Below are 24647 nucleotides of genomic sequence, written 5' to 3'. Positions count from 1 at the left end.
CAGCCAAGACCTGGAATGAGCTCCCAATAGACATCAGACGCACCCCCTCTCTGCACATCTTCAGGAAGACCCTCAAGACCTGACTCTTTGACTGACCGTAGCTGCTCCCCCTCCAACCCCTTCCCCCAGTGCCTTGAGACCCTCACGGGTGAGTAGCTCACTTGACAATTCCCTGATTGAATATGTCTAAAGGAGCCATTCGCCCCTGAATCTCTTCAAACACTTCCTTGTTCAGCAACGCATCGCTGAAATCTATCAAGTTCCTGGAATTTCAGTCTGCTACCCAATTTCTTTTCCTGGCAAATACTGAGCAACCAAACCAATCTTGTGATCCAGATAAAACTTCCACATCTCCTTTGGTAACTCCGCTAACATTTTTGATCTGCTTACTCCTAGCCTGATTATGTAAGTCACTGCTGTTATATTGTCCATCCTCAACAAAACTGACGCACCATGAAAATGCGATCTGAAAGTATGTAAAACAAAAAAAACTGCTTTTGTCTTTAAACAATTGACATGATTCTCTCTTTCTTTCAAATTCCAGACACCACCTGTTTCCTGATCTGTACACAATGCTCCTCAGCCTAGATTGCTTGTGTCAGTTTCCAAAACAAAATATAGCTTTGTTCCAAAAATCGCTGTTTCATCCCAAGTCTGAAAATCTTTTAACCAACAATCCAACTCTTTCTGAGCCTCCTAAGAAATCCTCACCATGTCTCCTTACCAGCGACCTTTGACGGTTCCAATCTATTCATTCTCTGCAAGGCCCTGTAATGAAGTGGACCTGGAAACACTGCCTGTATTGATGAAGATAGCAGACCTAAAACTCTGGCTATTTGTCTCAGTCTGACTGACCCTTTCCTCAAGCCAAACCTTACCTCCTTCATTATCTTTCCAATTTTCTTTTGTGGTAATAAAAGTTGAGCTTTCGCCCTGTCTACCATAAAGCCCAAACTTTCCAGATCCTGACGGGATTCAAAATCGACTTGTCAATATTGATCACAACACTCAAAGACTCCAATAACTCCTTCACCATGTCCCTCTGATTTACTAGATGAACTTTGCATTGATTCAGGATCAAAATGTCGTCCAGATATATTAAAAGATGAACACCACTCTCTCGTAGGAAACCTACCACCGCTCTCATTAGTTTGGTGAAACACCATGGGGCAGAGGCTAATCCAAATGAAAGGCAAAAACACTGATACAATCAACCCCTCAAACGGAATTGTAAAAACCTTTGGGTTTTCTCTGCTATAGGATCTGAGAAATAAGCACCTTTTAACTTTATTTACCAGTCTCCTTCTAACTAAAAATCCCTGAGAAGATGGATACCTTCCATCTTGAAATACCTGTAAGTTAAAAAAACATTCAAATTCCTCGGATTTATTACAGGACGCCAACCTTTGTCTGTCTTTTCTACAACAAAGTCCTTACAAAACCCATTTCCTCTTCGCAAATCTCTTTTATTGCACGTTTTTCCAGCATAGATACAGTCTCGCATGCTATCACTTCATTTAAGTCTGCATTGAGCTCTAGCTCCCTTGGCTCTTGATGCTGTGAAGACATTGTGTCGAACTCTATCTGATAACCAGCAATCGTAGAAAGCACCAGCACCCATGCATCCTTTGTAATTTGCTCTCCAATTCTCCATGTGAAATTTCAATCTTCCTCCCATTCTTTTGTGGATAAAACCAATGACTTTCTTTGTGCTCATCTGCTCCTGACGAGCATTTTGACCTTTTCCACAAGATGCCCTTGCTCTAGTTAATCTTCCTCTTTGAGGGTAAATACTTCCCACACTTGCTCCCTGTATTCCTCTAAACGAACCCCTTCCTGTAAACTGGGACATATAGAAAGTACGGCCGAGAGATTGCATTACTTTGGCCAGAAAAAACTCTCCTCATAGAATAATGTGCCTTATCCAAGGCCGTAAAAGTTTGAACATATTTACTCAAACTCTTATCCATCTCTTCTCCAAAGAGGAATTCCTTTGCCTCTTGGCTAGATTCCTTCCAAGACAAGTCCACCAACTTTGGCTTTATATGCAACAGAATTGCTTTTCTCCTGTCAGAAATGATTGCATCATTAGCATTCCCAAGAAAACATATAGCACGTTGGCACTAACCTCTCAAAAAATGTATATCCAAGTCAGAACCTTTAACATAAGATTCCTCAACCAAATCTCATATTTTCTGGCCAACGGGCCCAAAACATCTAAAGGTTTATACTTACACTGTTTCAACAATCTCTCCAAATATTTCCTCGGATCACGCCCCAACTTAAAAACATAAGTTATTAATTCACTATCCAAATTATGTGTCATAGTTTCCTTGTCACCTATCACAGGGCCAGAACACTCTGTTTTCATCAGTCTACGCTTTTCCTTCTCCAGAGGTATTTGAATCCAGTTCTTAACATACTTGGGAACATGATTCAGGGGCCACCATTCTGATCCCCGTGGATGTTTGATCTCCCTAGGCTCAAAACATTTTTCACCCAAAGGATCTGTCACAAAACCTTTAGAAGGATCCTTGCTCTTAGAACTACCTTCAGATTCTTCATCAGAAGAATCCTTATAATCAAGATCTAAGATGTACTAATCAACATCTTTGTTGTCATTTGCATGGTTAACCTGCCCATCCGGTATGTCGCTAAGGACACCCAATCTGTTTGAGCTGCTTGGGACTCCCTCTGCTCATTTTGGTTTTACAAATTTGTTCTCTTTCTCATACATGTTCCCCCGGCCCCATTACAGGTCTCTCCTCGCCTTCCGAAATTTAATAATATTCATCCTCCTCATTAAGCAAAACTTTAGTTTCGCCAAAAGCTGCTCTAAATGACTCATGTGCCAAGTCTCTTAATTCTTTATTAATTAATTCTGAAACTTTTCCAACTTGGCCAGCCTCTTCTGAAGCCTGTTCCTCCATAATAAACCAAATCCTACTCTTACTAATCTAAAAAACAAATAAATATTCTATTATATAAATATATATATACATATATATATATATATATATATATATATATATATATATATATATATATATATATATATATATATATATATATATATATATATATATATATATATATATATATATATATATATATATATATAGTATTTTCTCGCTTTTTGTTTCCTTCCAAGGAACGAACGTAGACCCAAATCGGTTCATAGTTTTCTTTATTGCTACCAAGCTAGTCCGCCACAATATTTATACATTTTTTATATATGTAAACCAACCGTTAACTTAACATGAAAAACTACCTAAACATTACTCTTCAAAATATATCAATCTTTCTTGCTATATATAAACAACACTTTCCTAAACCAGAAACCAGAAAAACACCTCAAATCGACTTCCTTCATTCATGACAGGAAAACTCAAACTGTCATCCGCTGTGCCGTTAACAATGACATCCAGCACTGATACTTCAAATTTCCTCAGAAAAAACATTAAAACCGAATAATGATGTAGAGCTAAGTTCTAAATAACCCAAACTATCTTAAATACAAATGTTTATTCCCCTCACATAAAATCCTAACTCGGGTGAAAATATTTAACTATATTTATGTAATTTCATTCTACTTTTTTGCCAAATTGTTTGCTTATGAACCTTTGATCACAGTACGGGCTTGCAAAAAGTTTCCAAGCTGCGTACTGTGTCCATGATGTCACTTGTAGCGCAAATGAGCTCAAATTCCCCTCAAAGACAACGTAACACAGAGAGTGCCCAACGTTAATATGGTTGTCCGTGTTATTTCTCGATTGAAGTAATCTTGGGCTCTAAATTGCCCACAACATTCGTGTGAATACTGCGAGCAAGATCAAGCATGTTTAAATAAATTCATCCGGTGCTGCGGCCATCCAACGTTTGAAAAGGTAAAACTTAAGCCTTCAATATTATAATTAAATAACATGCTTTGTCTAATACAAAATCTTAAAAAATACTTACCTAAAATTAAAAATTACCAGTTTTTTTTTAATTTAAGAATAATCCCAAAAATGGATTCTATGCACAATTTAACAAAAATAGACATCAGAATACCACACATCTCTAAACCAACAACTTATAATGAAACAAAATAAATAAATCCCCAACTCTAAATACATATACTTATCTGCTAGAAGTAGCAACCAAAGAGGAAGAAAATGGCTGGCAGGGAGCTTTTATTGGACTGAGACTTCTATTCCATTGTTGGGCTGTTAACGTTCTTTTTGGAATACATTCAAGGTCTCCTGCTGGAAGTGGCAATAAAAGGTGTATTGCATAATGATAGCCCTCTGTCTTGCCATAACATTATAATTTGCGTTATCATTTAATTGGAAGCCAGTACAAGCTTGTTCCAGCTGTGAGGTTATGGTTATGTGTAACCTTACCTCAGGCATTTGTATTTTGAATGTAACTACTTTTGGTGCTATGACTCATTTATATTATACGTTTCAGATCTATTTAAGGTAGGTAGGGTTTGAGCTTTAAAAGGAAGCAAGTTGTTTGGAATCCAGAAGAGATTACAGATTTAATTTGGGTTGAGGTTCTCATGGGAATATTTATCTGTCTGAAGAGATGAAGTGCTTGTGGTCCGTGAACTTGTTGTCAGACCCCGGGTGCATCCTACAAGGTTTTAAAATAGAAGAAGGACTTCAAGAAAATATAGCAGAAGATTAGAAGCTCGCAGAGAAAAGTGGGAAGTGGAAAAATATCTGAACCAACGAGAAGAACATCAGACACATGGGTAGCAGAAGAAGCAATTGCAGAGGAGAAGGCGTCTGAAAGCCTGTGGAGTAGAGAGGAATATCCCGAGGACAACAGTGAGATACCACTGGTGAAGTAGAAGCTGGACACCATCCGAAGCAATGGAAACACCATCAACATGAGAGCTAGGAAAAGCTGAGGCCAGGCAGTGGTTCGAGGATGGCTTGGCAAGGTAGGAAACAATAAGGGGAATAATGGAGGATGTGTAAGAATAGGAAATAAAAGCAAAAGGGAGTCCAGACTGACAAAAGGAAAGAAACAAAGAAGAAGCAACAGTGCGGAAGATATTCACTCGAAGAAAGTGATGTAGTATCACAAAAATACTAGTACAAATAAAATATGAGTTGCAGGAAGATTTATTGTAGAAATAAATCCTAGGTAAGAAAAGTGTGGCTCTCCCCTGGGCCAGTCCAACAGCAACTGCCTTGGAAGAGAACATCTGCACATAGGTAGAATATAAAACATGGCAACACAGGAGTCTAAACTCTATAATGAAAATAGAAGATTACAACAGAAAGCCTAGAGAATAGAAATAAATAAATAATAGGCTTTAAACATAGTTGTTTTTTCATCTTTTATTAGGTTGCTAATATCTATTTCCCTTTTTGGCCATAAACACAACCAGAGACAGGGAGAGAACAGAGGTCTTAGATGAAATGTATATAACAGAATAGACAAAGATGGTAAAGAAGAGGCAGTGATAGCAAGGGAAAATAGTATCTATTAAAAGATAAGATCACCTTTTTGTTATCCTAACCCGACTTTACTCTTCATGTTCTCCTGAGATAGATTCCCTGCTCCTGAGGGAAAAAGTAGGAAACACCATCCCAGAGTCGGCTGATGCCGTAAACCTCTGTGAACACAGTAAATGATGAATGAATATTAACTTATCAAATACCAGAAAGAAGTCTCAGAAAAAGAGGGAAGTGACTATACCTATTTTTCGAGATATATTGACACATGATGCGTGAAGCACTTAGATATAAAGTGTAGACTTCTGAAGAAACTATAATAAAGAAACCGAGGAGCTCTTAAGAGAATAATAAAGAGGTTTTCTGTCCACTCACAAAAATTGGTGTCAAAAGTCAGCAATTAGAAGAAGTCCCGATGGACCTTCATATGGTATTTGAACAATATGTGGAAAATAAGTACAGGATGCTCTACCACAGGCAATTCAATCACAAACAGATAGGCTGACACAAAACGCAGCTCCACGCAACTCTTGTACTCTTGTAGGCAAACCTTATAACAAATACTAGAGCCCACCCTAAATTACCCCAAAATGCATCCCAAGAGAAGACCCAGCTTCCTTTCTTGCTAACGTTGAGTGGTGGCTCAAAATGCTGCTTGGCCAGTCGAACAATGGGGATAGTATATATCACCTCTAGTAACTAAGGTTCAGCATATCAAATCATCAATCCCACAAGAACAGTTCTGTACGAATACTTAAAGAAAGCTATACTGAAAATGGTGGGTTTAGTAGCAAAGAGTTATTGATTAAATTCCAGACTGGAAAATGAAAACCATGATATACTCCTCAAGCGTTGTTTTATAAAATAAAAGACCTAGCGTAAACAATGGTGGACTCCAGCGGCATCACTAAACAGGACATTTTGGAGAAAATGTATTTAGAACAGTCCCTCAATTCGTTACCTTCAGTGACCAAGAAATAGATTAAGCAAATAAATAAGGTAGGCTTACAAGTGGGAATAGAAATCGCATGTGTTTATCATTGGGCTCAAGAGGACACAATGGTAGAAATAGGACAACGGGTCACAGGGCAAAAGGTAAGGAGATTGGAAGTTTGGAAAAACTTTACAAGGGACCCAAATTAAATCAAATTAGGTGAAGAACATAGGATAAGAACCATGTTACATCCCTGCCACCCAGACCAGCAATTCCCCAAAGCCCACAATATTTTTATTGTGGAGGATGAGGCCATATTGCCTGTAACTGCTGCTATGGGTGAAACAGTGGGGATAAGATGTATAGCTGACTCAGTTGTAATGACTCACAAGTCTGAGAAATGTCCAGTAATAGCACATGGGGAACACGTTGAGGCATTAATAGACACATGGCACAAAAAGAAAGTGCTTAGAGGGTCATTTTTGTGAGATCAGTTGGGTCTGGGTGTTCTGTGTCCATGGAAACTCTAGAAAATACCCGACTGCTATAATTCCTTTATAAATAGGTCAGCAGATAGTAAATAGATCAGCTGGAGTAATACTTCAATTACCGGATCTAATTAGGTGAAATGAGAGTGGACAATTTCAACACTGCCTGAGAAAAATACATGCAGGAAGAAACTCATGTCTTGAAAGAATCATCTAATGCCGTAGAGGATATTTCTCCCACTTGTGCTGCAGAGAACCAAAAGGGAGAAGAGCACAAAGAGAAGAGGCCCTTACTGCCTTAACCTTAGAAATAATAAGGAAGACTTAGCTGAAATGGAAGAATAGTGTGAAGGAGAGTGAAGCTTTAGGGCAGCACTCCATGGAGATCCTTTTATAGCGAGGGTCTTGAAACAAGCCCTTGAAATGCAAAGAGGGACACAAGAAAGAGGGGTAGGCTATTATTTTCAGATGTAAAAATTAAGCCTGTACCTAATAAATCATATACACCTTTATAAACAATTAATAGTACAAAAGCCTTTTCGATACTAAGTACTCTACTTGGCCCACACTCATTTAGGAAGGGGGCACTTTGAGAGTGAAAAGACACACAGGCCATGCTACTTTACACCTGTTCTACAGGTCAAGGATGTTTGTTCAAGTGAAACAGTGTTGTGAATTGAGTTATTCCTGAGAATGAATGTGACAGGTCAAGAGACATTTGTGTACGCAGAGGTTGGATCCTCTGGGTTGTTGAAGTTGTGGAACATTGAAAGAGCGTTTTACTATGCCAATATAGCTTATAAACCTGTACTTGTTAGCACTGTCACATCGTTACAACAACTATCTATCACTTTAATCAGAGGAGGCTTAGTAAGATATACTAATCTGTTTTTCAAATGTATTCACTTGTATACTTTTAATTGAATACACAGGTTGGAAATCACAATGCAGAATCCGAAACAACCTTTAATAATTCCCTCAAAAAATCGCATGAGAAGTATGATTCATGCAACTCTTCTGCAGCAGACGGAGACCACCTACAGCGCGAGTCACCCGCCGCTAATTCATCGGTGGAGGAAAAACTACCATTACCTTCGAGCCCAGCCATTGAGGATGCTGCTAACAGTCTTGAGATGCATATTACAATCATGAATTTACTTACATGGCTAATACTCCTCTCTTTACCATCTTTAATTTTTTGGTTAAAAAACCTCAGGTAAACTTTATTTTTTTTAAATATCACGTATTGAAATAATTCACCATGGTTCTTCACTAACAGTTTTAATGATTTTCATAAACACGTACCTTCAGCAAGATTAGGGGTTCAGTCGTGTATGTGATGACGTAAAATGTGTTAAAGAATATCTTGAGCAAGGAACTCAACTTCCTATAATTACAACATTGGACTTCATGCCTTTCTCTTTTCAGATTCTCGTATTAGTTTTTCACAATGATCATTTTGTGAAGGTTCGACGCAATGCAGTATGAATAGGGCAGCATCTACAGTCCAAGCATGTTGCATGAATCCTCCTCGTGGAGCTAAATCCATAACCAGATCATACCGAGCAAATTCACATTAAATATTTAAAGGGAACTATGCACAGCACATCACTTTGCTAGAGCATGTTCTTTCACAAATAACAAAGAACTGTTTCTTGATACTATTAAGAGTTTTTTATTGTATTGAAAAGTTTGTCAGGGGTTTGGCCATATCAAAGAGCCTTCTGCAGCAAATACACCAAGTTAAGGAGTTTCCCCAGTTGGATTGAGGATTCCTCTTCCTGTTTCATGTAGGTTTTTCTTTACAAATATGATAACTCTTTCGAGTGTTTAACATAGTTCATTTTAGAGTCTGGTACATATACAGTGGATACATTACTGCTATCATGGAGGTTGCAATACCATTTTCTGTGAGTCATTTCGAAAAATGAAGCATTGTGACAGAAATGGATATTCCTGTATGCATGCATATTTAGCAGAGCCAGCTAAGTATTTTTGATTTGTGTCCAGATGTTGTGGATGTGAGTGTGGCAGCTCACCGTCTTTCTACGAAGTCCACCTACACTTGCTGCTGGGCTAAATTTGTGGCCTGGTGCGAAGACCACCATACTGACCATCTTTTGGCAACATTTTCTTACATTGTTTGCAAGAATTAGATCTTAATTTTATTTTACTTTCTTGATGTTCACCCCCTCGATCCGAAGCACATTTGCTCCCTGATGTTGCTGACTCTCATAGCTGTGATTTCCACATGACCCTTCACAGAGCTGCAAATTATGTCTGTTTCGTTGTCATACATCTCATTCTTCCTTGACAAATTAGTGCTTCAGATTTGGGTGTCCTTTCTTTCAAAAGTGGTATTGCGTCATTATATGGGGCAGTCTATCGCTCTCACCACTTTGCTTTAATGAGGTCGACGAGTTGCCCTGGTTGGATCACAAATGGGCTCTTAGTTTCTATTCATAGAATTGGGGCACACCATCTGGTCCATCAGCTTTTCGTCGATTTTGCTGGTGCAAAGAAATGGAAGGCAGACTAGAAGAAAACCTTTTTGATATGGATTGTCCTCTTTACTGTATCAAGACGTGCTACACTTTGGCCAGGTAAGAGTTTCCTTAGGGCCTTTGGGCACATTTCAACAGAGCCAAGCCTGCCTCTACGGCTCTGGCTAGAGGCATCTGGTGTAAGCCATCTGATAGTCTATTACATGGGCATCTGTCAACACTTTCACCAGGCATTACTGCCTTGACTCTCAGGTCTGTACGGATGGCCATTTTCTTAGCCAGTCCTGCAAAACTTCCTTGTGTAAAGTCCACTCCTCAGACCCTCCATCTTTTTCAGGAAGTATGCATCAGAAGAAAAACATACTTACTTTCGGTAGTGCTCTTCCGGGTGAATAACTACAGATTCCTCACTGCTTGCACTCCTACCCGTTCTGTATAGTGGACTTTTCATGTTAAAAAGGTCTCAACTTAGATTTGGCACACAGCCTATCCTCATTTGTCTGTCACTCCTCTTCTGAGGACCCAGAAGATATAGTGACAAATTGATATCAGCAAGCAGGGGTGGCATCTATGTGTGGATCCACCTTTTCTAATCAAAAGGCAGTGCAAAGCTGTCCCTAAGTTTGATGGTTCCACCTGGAAGTGCATGGGAGTTAGTGCAGGTTACTTTCTGTATCCAGTCTGGTACCCGGGCGGATTCACAAGGTGAGGAATGTGCAGTAAGTTGATTACCCACTAGAAAGTGTTAGCGAAGGTAAATAACGTGTTCTTTATTGCCTTCTTGAATTCCAGGTGGTTTTGGATATTTCATGTATTTGCTCAAGAGAGTTCCAAAGTTTAGCTGCAGGTATTCCACTAATTCATGTCTTCATGTACACAGAACAGATACTGGAATATGTATTGAGGCACTGCGCAGTGAACTCAAGAGCTTCCTTCACATAAAGTCACGTCTTCTTTGTCTGTGGATACACTCATGCCCCAGGTGTTCCTCCCTCTCTCCGAGGCTGCTGGCTTTGAAGAGTGAGATGGGGAAGAAGAGGCGGGAGTTGAGGTCTGCTGGCATGTTCTCCATCCTGGGAGCTGAGCCATAGACTTCGTCAAACAAAGTTCTTTGTGGCATGTATCTCCCAATGATGGTGAGGCCCCTTTCTATTCCTCCCCCAAATGCTGCTGTATGTGATTTAAGGCTAGATGTTTGAAGCCTTTTTGAGTTTGAATCGGGCCGTTTGCAATGCAAAAAGGCATTTCCAAATGTAAGCCCAAATTGCAACTCGGTATATGGAAGGGGCTTGTTTGGAGCATCCCTTCCAAATACTGATTCACATTGGTATGCATGATGTTTTGCAACCAAAATACAGTCGCAAAACATTCGCACTATACTGTCTACTCAAAGTTGGTGGTAACCCATTCGCAAATGGGAATGAGTACCCAAGGGACCCCTTCCCCTTTGAGAATGATTGAAAAACATATTTTTTAAGAGCACGCAGTCCTTAGGACCACTACCTGCCCTTAAAAAATGAAACTTAAACGTTTCATTTTTTTACTTTTTAAATGCATCCAGTTTTCCTTTCAAGAAAATGGGCTGCGTTTAAAAAGAAAGATTGCATTATTTAAAAGCAATCACAGACATGGTAGTCTGCTGGCTCCAGCAGGCCACCATCCATCCCTGTGATGGCAGTGAATCGAAAAGAGGTTACAGTGATAGTTTATGCTATTTATTTTTTTGATAGGCGTGACTTCCCCAAGAGTGCCTGACACTGCATCCTTCATGACCAATCAGCGTTTCTGCGAAACTGACAGGAGTTTACAACCCATGTCTGAAATGACAATAGCTAATCAGTTCACCATGTCTGTTTGGGCAGGCATCAATGGTGCCTGCGGCTGGAAAATGCTATTGGGGACTGAAGAAACGTTGAGGACTTGAGCTCAACTGGAGGCCGTAAGTCAAAAAAAGAGATTCCCTTTGGGCGAATGAACATATAACAACTAGTTCTTATGGACCAAACAAATAAAGATACATCAATTCATGACACATGGACAAACAGGAAGCAATGTGAACAAAATTAAAAACAAGTGAAAACACTCTAGTAAAAATAAGTCTAAACAATTTATTCATATACACTATATTTGTTAAAAAATGGGAAACAAACAGGACGGAAATAATATACAATAATCAATGAGACATTCCAGTAAAAAAGGAGGTACAGGTTGAGGACTAAATAATACTGAATTTTCCTCTATTTCTTGACCAAGTATTACTCCTTAAGCATCGACGCGTTTCGGTGGTGAAAAAGACAATAGACCACCTTCATCAGGACAGTTGAGATAGTAGTTTCCCAATAATTCTCAATAAAACCATTAGGATCGTAATAAGGGGTACTCAGCCTCCTTTCCACACAGAGAAGATATTCGTCCAGCGAAAATACCCTCTCACTTTGAATGTTTAAAATATATCAATATCATATAATGTTGTCACTCTTAACACGCGGTATACATTGCTCGTCTATTAAAATTATGTTATTGTTAAATGAACCCGGCAGGAGGGAGTCTCTGTATTTTTTATAATTCTAGACTTCCTTTACGGGCAATATAGGTTTGGAAACATATGAATAAAGTCCTTCGATAGATGGAACCCGCCGTAGTTCAAGCGTGCATTCCCTATTGTGAATGTAGTGTGGCTCACTGGTTAGAGGCGGCAGACCCGAGAGCAGAGGACGGCCCGGGACCAGGGTTCGATTCCCGACGCGGCAGGTTTCTGGACCAGGGTCAGCGGACTCGATAATTCTCTCGCCTCGGTGCCCACTCTGATCAGCGATCACACTCGGCAACTCTGGGCACTAGCTTGCCTCATCTTCACTAACGGCCCCCCCAGACCGCCGGGGATGCCTGGTCTCACCCTGGAGATACCCATTAAGGGACCATCTCTCAGGGAAGCCAGGAAGGGTTTCGCAGCGGTCAAAGCGCGGAGGTACCCCTTCGGGAGTGATTCCTGCGCTATATAAGCACATAATTAATTAATTAATTAATTAACGCCGACGGATAAAGCGTCCCGCGTGTCTTCCGATTGGGGTCCTCAGCAACGAACCCTGTCCCTTTGGCCTTGGGGTCCCTCTCTCTTTTATTAGAGACTCAACTGGAGGCCACCAGCAGACTCAGTTGTATGGCCAAACAAAGGTGGGAGGAGAAGTGTACTGTGTAGGCTTTGTCTGTGCACCACAGGTACAGTCCCCTTTCCTTTTGGGTACATAGCCCTCCTTGACCGGTGTTTACTTTTGGCTTGACTTTTTGAGATGCTGTCAGAAGCTAAAAATGCAGGAGAGGCTGAGGGACTCAGTAGAGCAGAAAGCAGTCCATGCGTAACATCTTTCCTTGTGCCACCTTCACCCCTTTGGCAACAAAGACCTAGAAACAAATGCCACGTTTCTAAAAAAGTTACGAGCCTGCCACGAGTGAGAATCTCATCTTCAACCCATCTTCTGACCAATTTCACAATGTCAGTTGGGGGGGCACTGAAAGACTTACCGAGCCGTGAGGGGAACGGCATCTCACAGCAAGGCATTCCGCTTTGCTCCGCTCCAGCGTGCAGGGGTAAGCTAACACCAGGACCTTTTCTGCTACCGCCGAGAGGGCTGAACCACAAGCCCCAGGTGCCCCGGCAGTCGCAGCGTTGCGTGTCTCACCAGAGCGCCTGGAGGCGCGATAAAGCGGAGGAACACCTCTCGCTCCGCGAGACGCACGCGGGAGGCGCTAGGGAGAAGCCCGGGACAAGGGCGGGCCGTCTGTGGCCGTCCGGGGCAGGAGGAGGCAGGGCAGGGCCAGAGACCCTGCTCAATTCATTCGGAGACTTTTAACGCAACCACAAGGTAAAGAGAGCGTCATAGCATAAGGTATCTTGTGAACTGCTGTGCTATCGAACTGACCTTACCTCCGTAAGCTCTGAACTGGTTAGCGTATACTAAACACTTGGTCCAGTACACATGCCAGGGCCCATGAAAGATAAGGCTAGTGTGGGGGTGGGTCCAATTGACAATTTTCTTGTAAAAATGGTAAACAAGATTAATAATGACAGAAGGGCTTCCTTGGGTAGAGGTAATTCCTTAGATCAGGATCAAGTCCAGGAGAGACCTCTTCCATCAGAGGTTCTTCCGGACACTATCACCACCACAGATATTGAACCCGAGGCTATTATTGCTGTAGAAGCACTAAACCATCAGGCCCCGGATATAGAAGTACTTGACAAGTCCATCTCGGAGTCTGAGGAGGAGGTAGCTCCTGTTCAAATCCACACTAGGCCAGTTAGAACCTGTAGGAAGCAGCAAGGCAAAAGGGCGGGAAGGCATACACTGAAAAGAAAGGCAGAATCCTATCAGTCCGATAGCAATCCCTTCCCTGACTTGACTGTCATGGCGGAGAAAAAGAGTGAGGAAATTATAACCCTGAGCTCTGGGCAATTTGGCCTGTTAATTCGCACTATGGAAGCCAAATTCGAGTTGAAATTAGCGGAATCCCTCAAACCATTAGTGGCTCAGCTGGAAACCGTCACTGCAGAGGTCAAAAGATTAGGTGGTCTGCTAGAGAAGCAGTTAGCGGATATAGATAAAGTTAACCCCTCTTTACCCGCACCTAATACAGTCTCCATGGAGAATGGCAGGAACGGGTTAGCCAAGAATGATAAAAATGTACACGCCTTATGTCAAACTTCTAGAGCTACCCAAGAATCTCCTGGTTCTTCTGTTTTACCCCCATCTCCATCTATCAGTACAGGAGTACACCCCAAACCTGGGCCGGTCACAAAGCCAATTGCCACCCCTATTAGGAGAAGTAATTTTATTGATCTTCCTCCAGGTTGTGCCCCCTATGTAATTGTATTAGTAAATGAGCCCCCACATAATTCATCTTTGGTTGAGCCACTTGAGGAGTCACATGACTCCCTTAAAAATAAAGTTGTATCTTGGCTGAACATAAAATGTGGTTTCCCCCCAAAAGTTTGCAGGAGAAATAATCACAGTTAGGAGGGTAAACTGGATTGGTCCCACACGCAAAACCTGCACTGGTGATTGCGTGGTGGTAAATTTTAGATTCCCCCAGCATGTGGCCACAGTTCTTTTAAGGGCAGCCTCGATGGCCATCGAGAGTAGCAGTATCTGTGTGCGCCCTTTGGGATATTTCTACAATCATCTTACAGGACCCCCCACCCCTAGCTTAGGCAGAAGCGCTTCTACACCTTTTGGCCCTCTATCTGCTACCCTTAGCCAGGCTCCAGGGAGGGAGAACCTCTTTAGGTTTGGACCCAACATCACAACGCACAATAGATTTGACGCTTTGTCGGGTCTTGAGTTGTGCAATTGACGGGGAGCTGGAGAGGGTATGGAAGATGCCGCTGTAGTGGACTATGCCCCTATGGCTCCTGTACCTTCTTCAGATAGCAATGGATGTAAAGCGGAGCTGGGTACACCTGACAAAAGGGGTATGATCAGACTATTAAGCTGGAATATTGCCGGGTTACGGTCCAAGAGAGAAGATCCCAACTGGCTGAACTTTGTAAAATCGTATGATATTGTTGCTATGCAGGAGACCTGGGACATGGACTGTGACTTTTGGTTGGATGGATTTACTTCTTTTTTTGTCCCGGCATTACCATCTCCTGCCGGAAGGAACAGAGGGGGCCTGCTGATGTTGGTCTCAGTGACTGTAAAGGGTAACATTATAAAAGTTGATTGTGACACCCATAATTGTCTAGTCGTTGAGGTAACTTTGGTTGACGGCAACAAAATACTCTTTGTGAATTGTTATAATTCACCGAATGGCTACCCTGTAAATGAACACTTAGGGGCCCATTAGGATGTCGGGCGGATTGCCTCCGCCAGGATAGCGGTGGCCACCGCCACCCTGGCGGAGGCAATCCGCCCGACATCCTTCCCTGCATTCCCCCCCGCCATATTACGATGGCGGAGGGGACCGCAGCGGTGGGAAACACCGCCCGCCTGTTTTCCGCCCCGGTCGCCTTGCGGCCGGGGCGGAAAATGGATAACATGGTGGCGGTGTCTATCAGACACCGCCAGCCATATTAGAATAGGCATTTTTCAATGCCTGTCCGTGGCGGCAATGCCGCCACGGAAAGGCATGCGGTGTGCACTCTGGGGGGGCCCCTGTGGGCCCCCAGAGTGACGGCTATAGGGGGGTAGCACACGGGGGGGTACCTGTGGTACCCCCCTGCATTTGCATAATCGCAGCAGCAGGCACCGCGCGGTGCCTGCCGCTTCGATTATGCAATGGCGTGCATTTGTTTTTAACATTGTGGCGGGCGGTGCAGGGAGCACCGCCCGCCACAATGTTAATTTGAGGAATGCGCCCGCCACTGTGGCGGGCGCATCCTAATGCCAATGTCGGGACCCCCGCCCTTTAGGCGGGCGGTCCCAATCTCCGTTAGGGTGGCGGGCGGACTTTTTCCGCCCGCCATCCTAATGGACCCCTTAGTGTGGCTAACAGACTTTTTATTTACTTATAAAGAAAAGCAAACCACTTACTGTCATTTTATACTGTTGGGTGATTTTTTTTTTTTTTTAATTTTTGGTAAACCTTTATTGTTACGTAAGGCAGTTACAATCACAGGCCTACAACCTTCACGGCCGGCCAGCACTTCAGAGACGGTCAAAGCAATTCAATAAAGCCAAACAGACGCAACATTCCGCCTCCCCTATGCCATTTCTCAGCCCAGGATATTGTCCGTACCGTGTTGGTACCAGGATTAAAGAGGTTTCTTTTAAGAGTTTTAAAGAGGGGCAGGATCTGACGCCGTACAATCAAAGTATACAAGTGCAAGGGGTCATCATTGATCAGGATATGCACAGCCGGGACTACTGCGAGCAGAGCGTAAGCACTAGCACATATTAAACAGGATAGACCATAAACAGTACATTCCGCCCCCCAAGGCAGCATCACCCGCTGTAATAACAACTTTATAAAAACAGCACCCCTTGTAGTTTAAACCGCAAAAGCGTACAGCAAACACCCTGCCACTCGGTTTCCCGAAAGAGAAGAAAAGGGAAAGATAAAGAGAATACCAAGCAGAACAAGAGAGAAAAAAGGGGCCCTAGAAACGAAGAAAGGAAAAGAAAAAGGAAAGTACCCCTCCCCCAACCCCCCACCCTGCACCCCTGCCAATGGCTACGGCCTCCCCCACAGCAGCGTGCCTGTCGCCCATTGTATGGAACCCGAAATTTAGAAGAGAGAAGAAAGAACTACCACCCGCCTAACCTAAAGAAAGGACTCAAGAGAGAGAAGAAGAAAAAGAGAACCCCGAAGTCTACAAAAGAACAGAAAAGAAAGAAGGGGGGGGTTCCAAACTACAACTACAGGAAAGAAACAAAAGATGGAGAGGATCCCTTTAGCAGTCCCCCGGCCTCTCCCTCACACAATCGCTATATCTGCACATGATGTGAATTAAGGCAGCAAGAATCAATGCGAGTAAAACAAATTGCAAGGGACAAAGTCAACATGGCGCGTCATTAGCTAAGACAACGTGTCGCGTAACCCTCACAGCCCCCAAAGCAGAAGACGGCAACCCGGAGGAACGTCATTTATCCTTTGGCGGTATCTTGCTTATACCGCCAAAGCCCGCAACTTTACCATTCTCTAGCAAGTAGGATGGGCACGACCTGGTACTGAAACAGATCTTCCGCACTTCATGCAGCGAAATAACGCAGGAGAACAATGTCTCAATGTTCAAACACGGCAGAAACAGCACCAGAATCTCTAGCAGCAGGATATAGAAAAAAGCTCCACCAGTCAGTTCCAGTCTAGCGCCTCCAGATTGTCCTAGGCATCCAATAGTACGGTCATGGAACGTCGCGAGGCTCAGTGTCTCCGGCCCTCCGGTATCAGTGATAGACGCCATCTTGGTGCATCTGGGCGTTGAGGTAGGCATCTCGCTATGTATCAACGGGTCAGCCGATCTCATTCGCTCCGCCGCGAGGGTCACTTCATCCAACTTGCCCCCCAATAATCGGGCACCCTGCACCAAGTTGTTATGAAGGGCGGCTAGGGAAGCCATCAGATCGCCAAGCTGCAGTTCTGTTCCGTGCTCCCCTTTTGCCATGCTCCCCTTCTCAATGCTAGCCCGGGTCAGCGCAGGTCTGGAGTGGGGCCGAGGCACAGATAGTGAGGCAGCGGGCGTCATAGCACCACCGGCAGGGCCACCGAGATCAATTTAGAGCAATCGCTGGAGTCAGTTCAACTTAGTAGCGGCTCAGAGTAAATTCGGGAGCCTCCCGCCAAAAGCGGGACGGGTCGCAAAGCACTTCTCGGCGGAGGACAAGCAAAATTCTTGCCGCAATATCCGTCCACACAGGGGCACAACGATAGGCTTGTCCCCCACTTGTGCTCACAGTCTGCCAGTATGAGCGTGCCGAAGATCGGCTGTTGTTTGCCACTTCGGAGCCGACCGGTCCCACCCGGCCACCGGCGGCCGCTGTTGTTCACTCGGGGACCAGCCTCACAGTCTGGTCGAGTCCCCGGTCTCAGGGCTGCTGCGGGCCGCGAACGTCATCGACTGTATCTTGCCTCAACAAGCAGGCACAAACCTCGGGATTGCACCCTCACCGAACGGACGCGTTCATGTCCCCATTCACTCCGTCTTGCTGCAGGATTTCACGCAGGATGTGGTCCCGGGAGGAGATGATACTCGGAGCCGAGGGACTAGGCGGCCATCGCGGTCGCCGGCTTGGCTCCTCCTCACTGTTGGGTGATTTTAATGTACATTTATGTGTAAATTGTGACCTAATTGATTCGGATGCCCCTGACAGTATTTCCCGCCCGCATTTTGAACACAGTCAGAAGGTGGTGGTTATGGAAAATCTACTAGCGACCAATGATTTATATGAGGCAGAATTTTTTGAAAAAAAATTCTAGGGTAGCTACGTATACTGGAAGGGACTGTGATTCAATAATTGATTATATATTTCTATCGTTAGGTCTTCCTAAATTCGTGATTTCTTATAACGCTGTATCGATGCCAGCGAGCGACCATAACCCCGTGGGGATGGAGCTAGTTAATGGCTTCTCCCTTATGAATTCTACTGTTACATCCCAGGTTGTTTTACCAATTAAGACTAAAGACCAGGGGAGGAGGATCAAGTGGGGACAAGTAGTACCAGATGATTTTTTTTTCACCATAACCACTGAGGCTGCAGAACAATTGAACATCTGTGTCAATCCCCTTTCAAAAGGCGAGGAGGTTCTAACCTCATTTGAAGGCATCTGCCATATAGTATCCCTGAATCTAATAGCTAAAGGTCAGGGAGGGAAAAACAGTCCGGTACTAGGTTGGTTTGATACTACCTGCAGTAAAGCCCACAACCGCCTAAAAAAAGCACTTAATACCCGCCCGAGGGATATAGCCTTAGTGCGGCAGCTGAGAAAGGATTACTCCAGGGCAACCCAAGCACGTAAACATGATCTAAAAAGGGAAGCCTGGGTAGAGCTCATGGATAAAGCTACCTTAAAAAATAGCTCGAAGTTCTGGTCAATAATAAATACCACACTGTTTGCACGTGATCAGAACGAGAAATTGGAACTTAACATCCCTGAGGTTGACTGGCTTAACCATTTTGAAAAAAATTATGGAAGTAATATGGAGCAGGAGCTCTTTGAGCTCCCTGCTTCTGAATTTCCTCTAGCGCCAGTAAATTTCAACATAATTGAAGTCATTGAAGCAATCGAGAGTAGCGCAGGTCAAAAGGCACCTGGACCCGATGGGGTTCCTTCAGATATGTTTACGGCTAACTCGTTATATTGGGCAGATATTTTATCTAAAGTTTTTAATGTTTTGTCTGTTGTGGGATTCCCGAAATCTTGGTCCAGAGCTACTATAATCCCCGTGTTTAAAAAAGGCCAGAGGGGAGATCCAAGGTGCTATAGGCCCATATCATTATTGGACTCCTCGGTTAAGATTTGAGGAAAAGTTGTACTAGCCAGAATAACATCTTGGGCTACCAGGAATGATATCCTGACGGATGTACAATATGGCTTCAGAGCGGGCAGGAGCACAGAGGACCAATGTCTTAACCTTCACTTGATAATATCAAAGTACACGAGGGCTAAAAGGGGATCTATATTCCTAGGCTTTATGGACCTATCCACAGCTTTTGATCTAGTCAATAGATCAAAGCTGTGGACTATGCTCCTGACAATGGGCCTTGATTCCTCTTTGGTAGATTTCCTGGCGGAGCTGCATAAAGATCTTAATGCCTCCATCAGGATGACTACTGACGGGAAGTGTACAGCGAGCTTTAGGTCCCGACGAGGGGTACGCCAGGGCTGTATTTTGGCCCCCATGTTGTTCACGTTGTACGTGAATTCGTTGGAGGCCAACCTAACAGCTGTAACTCAGGACATACCATGCATGGGGGGGGAGGCCAATCCCGGTGCTCCTCTATGCCGACGATGCGGTATTGATAGCCAGGACCCCGATTGCCCTACAAAAACTCCTTGATTCTTTTGGATCCTTTATGTCCAATCTGGATTTAGTCATTAATAGTGCCAAATCGCATACTATGTCAGTGGGTTGTCCCAAAAGCAAAGAAAAAACATTCTTCTGTGGCAGTGAAGTTATCTCCAGTGTAAAGGTTTTCACCTACTTAGGTGTAGTGTTTGACCAAAGGGGAACCTGGGGACCGCAGCTAACCTCCAAGGCAAATGCGGTTAGAAGTTCTGCTTCCGCAGTCTTGGGGTTCGCAAAAAGACTTGGGGGGGGAAACCCACAGAGGCTATTCTGGCCATTTACAAAGCCAAATCAGTTTCTATTGCACGATATGGGGCAGCAATTTGGGGATACACAAAAACAGACTGCATCCAAGTGGAAGAAAATAAATTCGTACGATCATTGCTTGGTTTGCCCCAACAAACAGCGACTTATCCCCTACACCTTGAATTAGGGGTGGGATTTATCACTGATATGCTAAAATTAGCACCCATTGTGTTATGGATAAAACTCTGGTTAAACCAGAACCTTAGTCTGAACCATAAAATCATTAAAGACTGTATGAAACTAGATCACATGAGGGATATCCAGTGGTTGTCATATGTAGAGAATGTGGCTGCAAAGCTAGGACGCCCTGAGATTTTTGAAAGACCAGAATCCCTATGTAAAGAAGATCTAGTATGGGTGAAGACCAATTTCATCAGGCACTGTAACGTGGAGCGAGAGGCGGAGGAATTGGGCAAACTCTCAGTGAGGAGTCATGTAATGATAACTACAACTCCTGAGATGGCGCCCTATTTGTCAGTGGTAACAAACTTTTTCCATAGATGGTTACTGACGAAATTCCGTTTCAATCAAATTCATACGGTCTTATGGGATATGAAAACTTGGTGTAAGTTAGAGGATTCTACCCCCTGTAAATGTGATGATAAGTCTGTTCAGGATACTGCGCATTTTCTATTTTTTTGCCCTTGGCATTCTGAACCCCGGAAGCGATATGTCAAACCTCTGCTGAAAGAGATGAGTTTTTCTCAGTATAAACCTGCACTGCTATTTTTGTTAATGTTGGAAACCCCTGTCATTATGTATTGTATTGCTAGTTTCTTGACAGCTGCTGTAAGAATTAGGAGATTAAGATTGGACTTTTAATGCTGTAAAATATCCTTTTTAAAACTGTATTTTGTATATGAATTATCGATTGTGGGGTTTTGTATGGAAAGGGAATCGTGCAATAGTTCTCCTCTTAATAGGTGGAAAAAAGGGGAGAAAAATGTTTTTTTAACTTCTATCTTGAATTTAATTGTACTAATTTGACTTTTTATCCTGTTTTTAACATGTACCTAACATGTTTTAGCATACTTTTATGATTTTAATTAATTGATTAAAGTGGTTTTGACTGACTGACTGACAGTTATAATCGAGTTAGCCCTATGAACTCTTAGAACTGAACAAAGCTACTCGAATGCCTATGTTAATAGAATTCAGAGTCTACTCAAGTTATTATTCACTCAATACAATATATCATGTTCAAACTACTCTGGAAAGAAGTTAAAGGAGGATGAGAGACATCTTTGAGGCAAGTTGAGAAGACATAGCTAGCAGACAGCAACTGGTTGCAAGGGAAACACAGGAAAATGGTTGCCAAGTCTGTAGAGATGTCCTACTACTCTAGAGGGACATCTCCATTTTCCTGAGATTCGCCTCCTTTCATCAAGGCTATCCAAAAGAGTCAATCGTGGTAATCCTTCACTCCACAAGGGATTGCCTTCACTGAATAGGCAGTTATGAAAGAAGCTTGCTCAAAAATGTAAAACTTCGTAAATCACTAAGAACTGTTCTCTACTATGTAAGGCATAGCACAAAAACATTTTTTTTCCTCATTTACCACCCCTCTCACTTTGAGTGTACACTCAGGCCATCTGTACCCACACTCAACAAACTGAGAGGCATAGAATTAAGAGTAAGAGTTGGAATCGCCCACCTAAAGGCACTAAGACTTGCTGATGTGTACACCCAAGTGCCCACTGAGATAACTCTATTTTACAAGCTTCTGGAGCTAGGTGGCCTTTGTGTTAGGAGCTCCCTTCTTATGCTGGGAGTTGTCCCGACCTGGCCTTAGAGTATTCAAGCAGCATAATCATAGGACCCAAGAGGGAACGAGAAATAAGAAGAAAGAAAAACTACCTCCTCCACTCCGGGTCACATCTTGATTTCAATATATTCCAGAAAGTTCTCTACTTTTGGCTGCCAGTTCTTGATAGATCCAACTTAGAAGTTGCCAGAACCGAAGATTGCCAGTCTAAAAAGGAAGGAGGGGTAGGTTCTGTCAATTTCATGCATATTTGTCTCCTAGCCAGGAGCACAGCGTAAAAAATGAGCGATCTTGCATGGCCTCTAACATTATCCTGAAGGCCAAAAAAGACCAAGGATAAGTCGATGATAACAGGGATTCCAATTAGATCCGACATAAATTTGCCGACACTGTTCCAAGAGGAGGCCAGAGCTGGACACTCTTTAAACATATGCGTGTCAGAAGCCGAGGCCAGACCACATTTCTTGCAGCATACAGGCAGCTCTTTGTTGATTTTAGAAAGTTTTAGTGGGGTGAAGTAAACCCTGTGGATAGTATACAGATGATTCCTTTTTAGCCACGCCGGCTTTATTCTATCATACAGGAGTTTACATGAGGTTTGCCACAGAGTGTCACATTCTTGGCCTGGTAAGACACTCCCCCATAGATCTTGAGCAAGTTTGAACGCGGCATCCACTGCCTCCAGCACTGCCTGATACCAGAAGGAGACTTCTTTATTCCCTCGAAGGCCTGGTCATAAGGTGGTAATCTATATCAGTACCTGGTACTGATTTAGAGTACAACCTTGTGAATAGCACTAAACCTTTAAGGAAAACACAGAATCATCCTATGAAACAATTCCAAATCTACCCAAACAGACCATGTGTAGCTCCACCTCGAAACACTAGCCTACACACACAGCCTGCCAGTGATGAAGGCATTTCAACCTTCTGTTGGTGGTTGCTCACGATTCCTCTTCCCTTTCAAGCAATTAAAGAGTTTTCAGTTACCAACAAATATAAGGTTAGCAAAAATCTTATGGAAAATAGTGCATTGACATTGCAAATTAACGATGCCTAGACAGACAGTAACCATGATTGAAAATAAAAAAGTAATGTTGACATACATCAGCCAAATGTATTTGAGTACTCCTGATCATAAAACTTTCATTGGGGGCTTAAACAGGCTCTTCATGCACATATACATTTCTGCCCCTGCATGAGGTGAATCTGCCCATACTTTCAATGCCGACGGGGTAGTAAGCAAACTGATCCATTCGATCACACATTGTTTGGGATGTTAATAATGAAGACTGAATGATTGCTCTAGAAGGGTTACTGGGTATACACATTCCTGATGACAGAACAGAAAAGAATAAGCATCACCCAGTCTGTCTTGGGTTTATTTTGTGCACTGACTTCAGATACTGCTGATTTTGATGGTCTTTTAATATTGTTATACTATAGTTAGCCCCGCAAAATGTTGCCAACGTTCCTGGAATGCAGTCTGCATTACCAGCAACTCTGCAGCAACCAGGCCAGTAATTATGCATGTCGAGAGACAAGGTCCACCCTTAATGTGTAGCAGAATGCTACTGCCCGATGTTTGGTTTCCTGGATTAAAATAGCACTAGAGCGGGTTCTGATTTGTCCATTTACACACTGTAACAGAAGGACCACCCACTGATGTCTTAGACTGCTCCCACCCACATTTCTTCCTCCACCTGTTTTCCTATCTTGATTCCTTAGCTCTTCTTTCTGTGCCATCTTTACCTCTAGCATCAACTTTTGCGTCTTTTTTAACTCCAGGCACTTTCTTGTTCGCCAACATTTCTGCCTCCTCCAGGTCTTGTCTTTCCATTTTCCATATTATTTCCACCTTGTCATGAACTGGTAAAAAGATGATTCTAAAGAATGGGCTGCTGCAGTTCGATGTTAGTGGTTTCTAGAGAGGGCAGCCGGTTTCCACACGAAGTATGCTGTCACACACACAGTAGATAGCCTGTCCACCTCATCGCAGGTGCATTATATCGTAATGTACTTATTGTAATACGGCGGGCAGGATATTTATCTTGTTTGTGACAGAGTATCCACCCATGCATTATATTTTAACGCACTTGTAATAGGTAGAATAGTGGGAATAGGTTCGAAAAGGTCTGGTGCATGCTCAACCCACTACACTGGTGCCCAGCCAGGTCGATACATTTAATAAATAAACACATTTCGTATGGAGCTAAGGCAATCATGAAATCTCAAATATTAAAGTTCATTCCAACAGATAAAAAACATATCTTAGAAATGTTATTCCATGCTCTTTGTTTGTGATACTGGTACTGATACTGGTTTCCAAAGAGCATTTTTCCATGCATATGTTTCCATTCATAGTTATCAAAAGATACACAATTTCAATGTTCTTTAAAAAAAATCTGTATATACAACATTGTCAAGTGTTTCTGCACAAAATATTACAGGTCAAGTTGTTTCCAACTCTTGTTTTCAGCAAACACTTGTTTCACAGTAATACATGCCACTACTTTAGGGCTAAAATAACGAAAACAGAGAAACTGTTTTCATGCATGCCACGACGTTCTTGGCCATTCTTACAAGCACTTTAATGGACATGTTGTGTGGCTGTTGAGATTATACGCATCTTAACCAAAATCAAAAGAACAGTACACATAGTTGTCTGGAAGAATTAGGGGAGTCTGTTTCTCGGAG

General features: G+C 42.9%; 1 protein-coding gene across 1 annotated transcript in view; it reads left to right on the top strand.

Moving 5' to 3' along the window:
- The window catches only part of PGAP1 (post-GPI attachment to proteins inositol deacylase 1), an 868977-nt gene that overhangs the window by 787824 nt on the left and 56506 nt on the right, over positions 1-24647 (top strand). Inside the window, exon 25 of the mRNA XM_086955415.1 lies at positions 7808-8091. Within this exon, the coding sequence (XP_086811541.1) occupies positions 7808-8091 (284 nt within the window). The remainder of the gene's footprint in view (positions 1-7807; positions 8092-24647) is intronic.

The sequence above is a fragment of the Lissotriton vulgaris genome, chromosome 2_1, assembly GCF_964263255.1.
Source record: "Lissotriton vulgaris chromosome 2_1, aLisVul1.2, whole genome shotgun sequence".
Classification (NCBI taxonomy): Eukaryota; Metazoa; Chordata; class Amphibia; order Caudata; family Salamandridae; genus Lissotriton; species Lissotriton vulgaris.
This window is presented reverse-complemented; position numbering and strand designations above follow the sequence as displayed.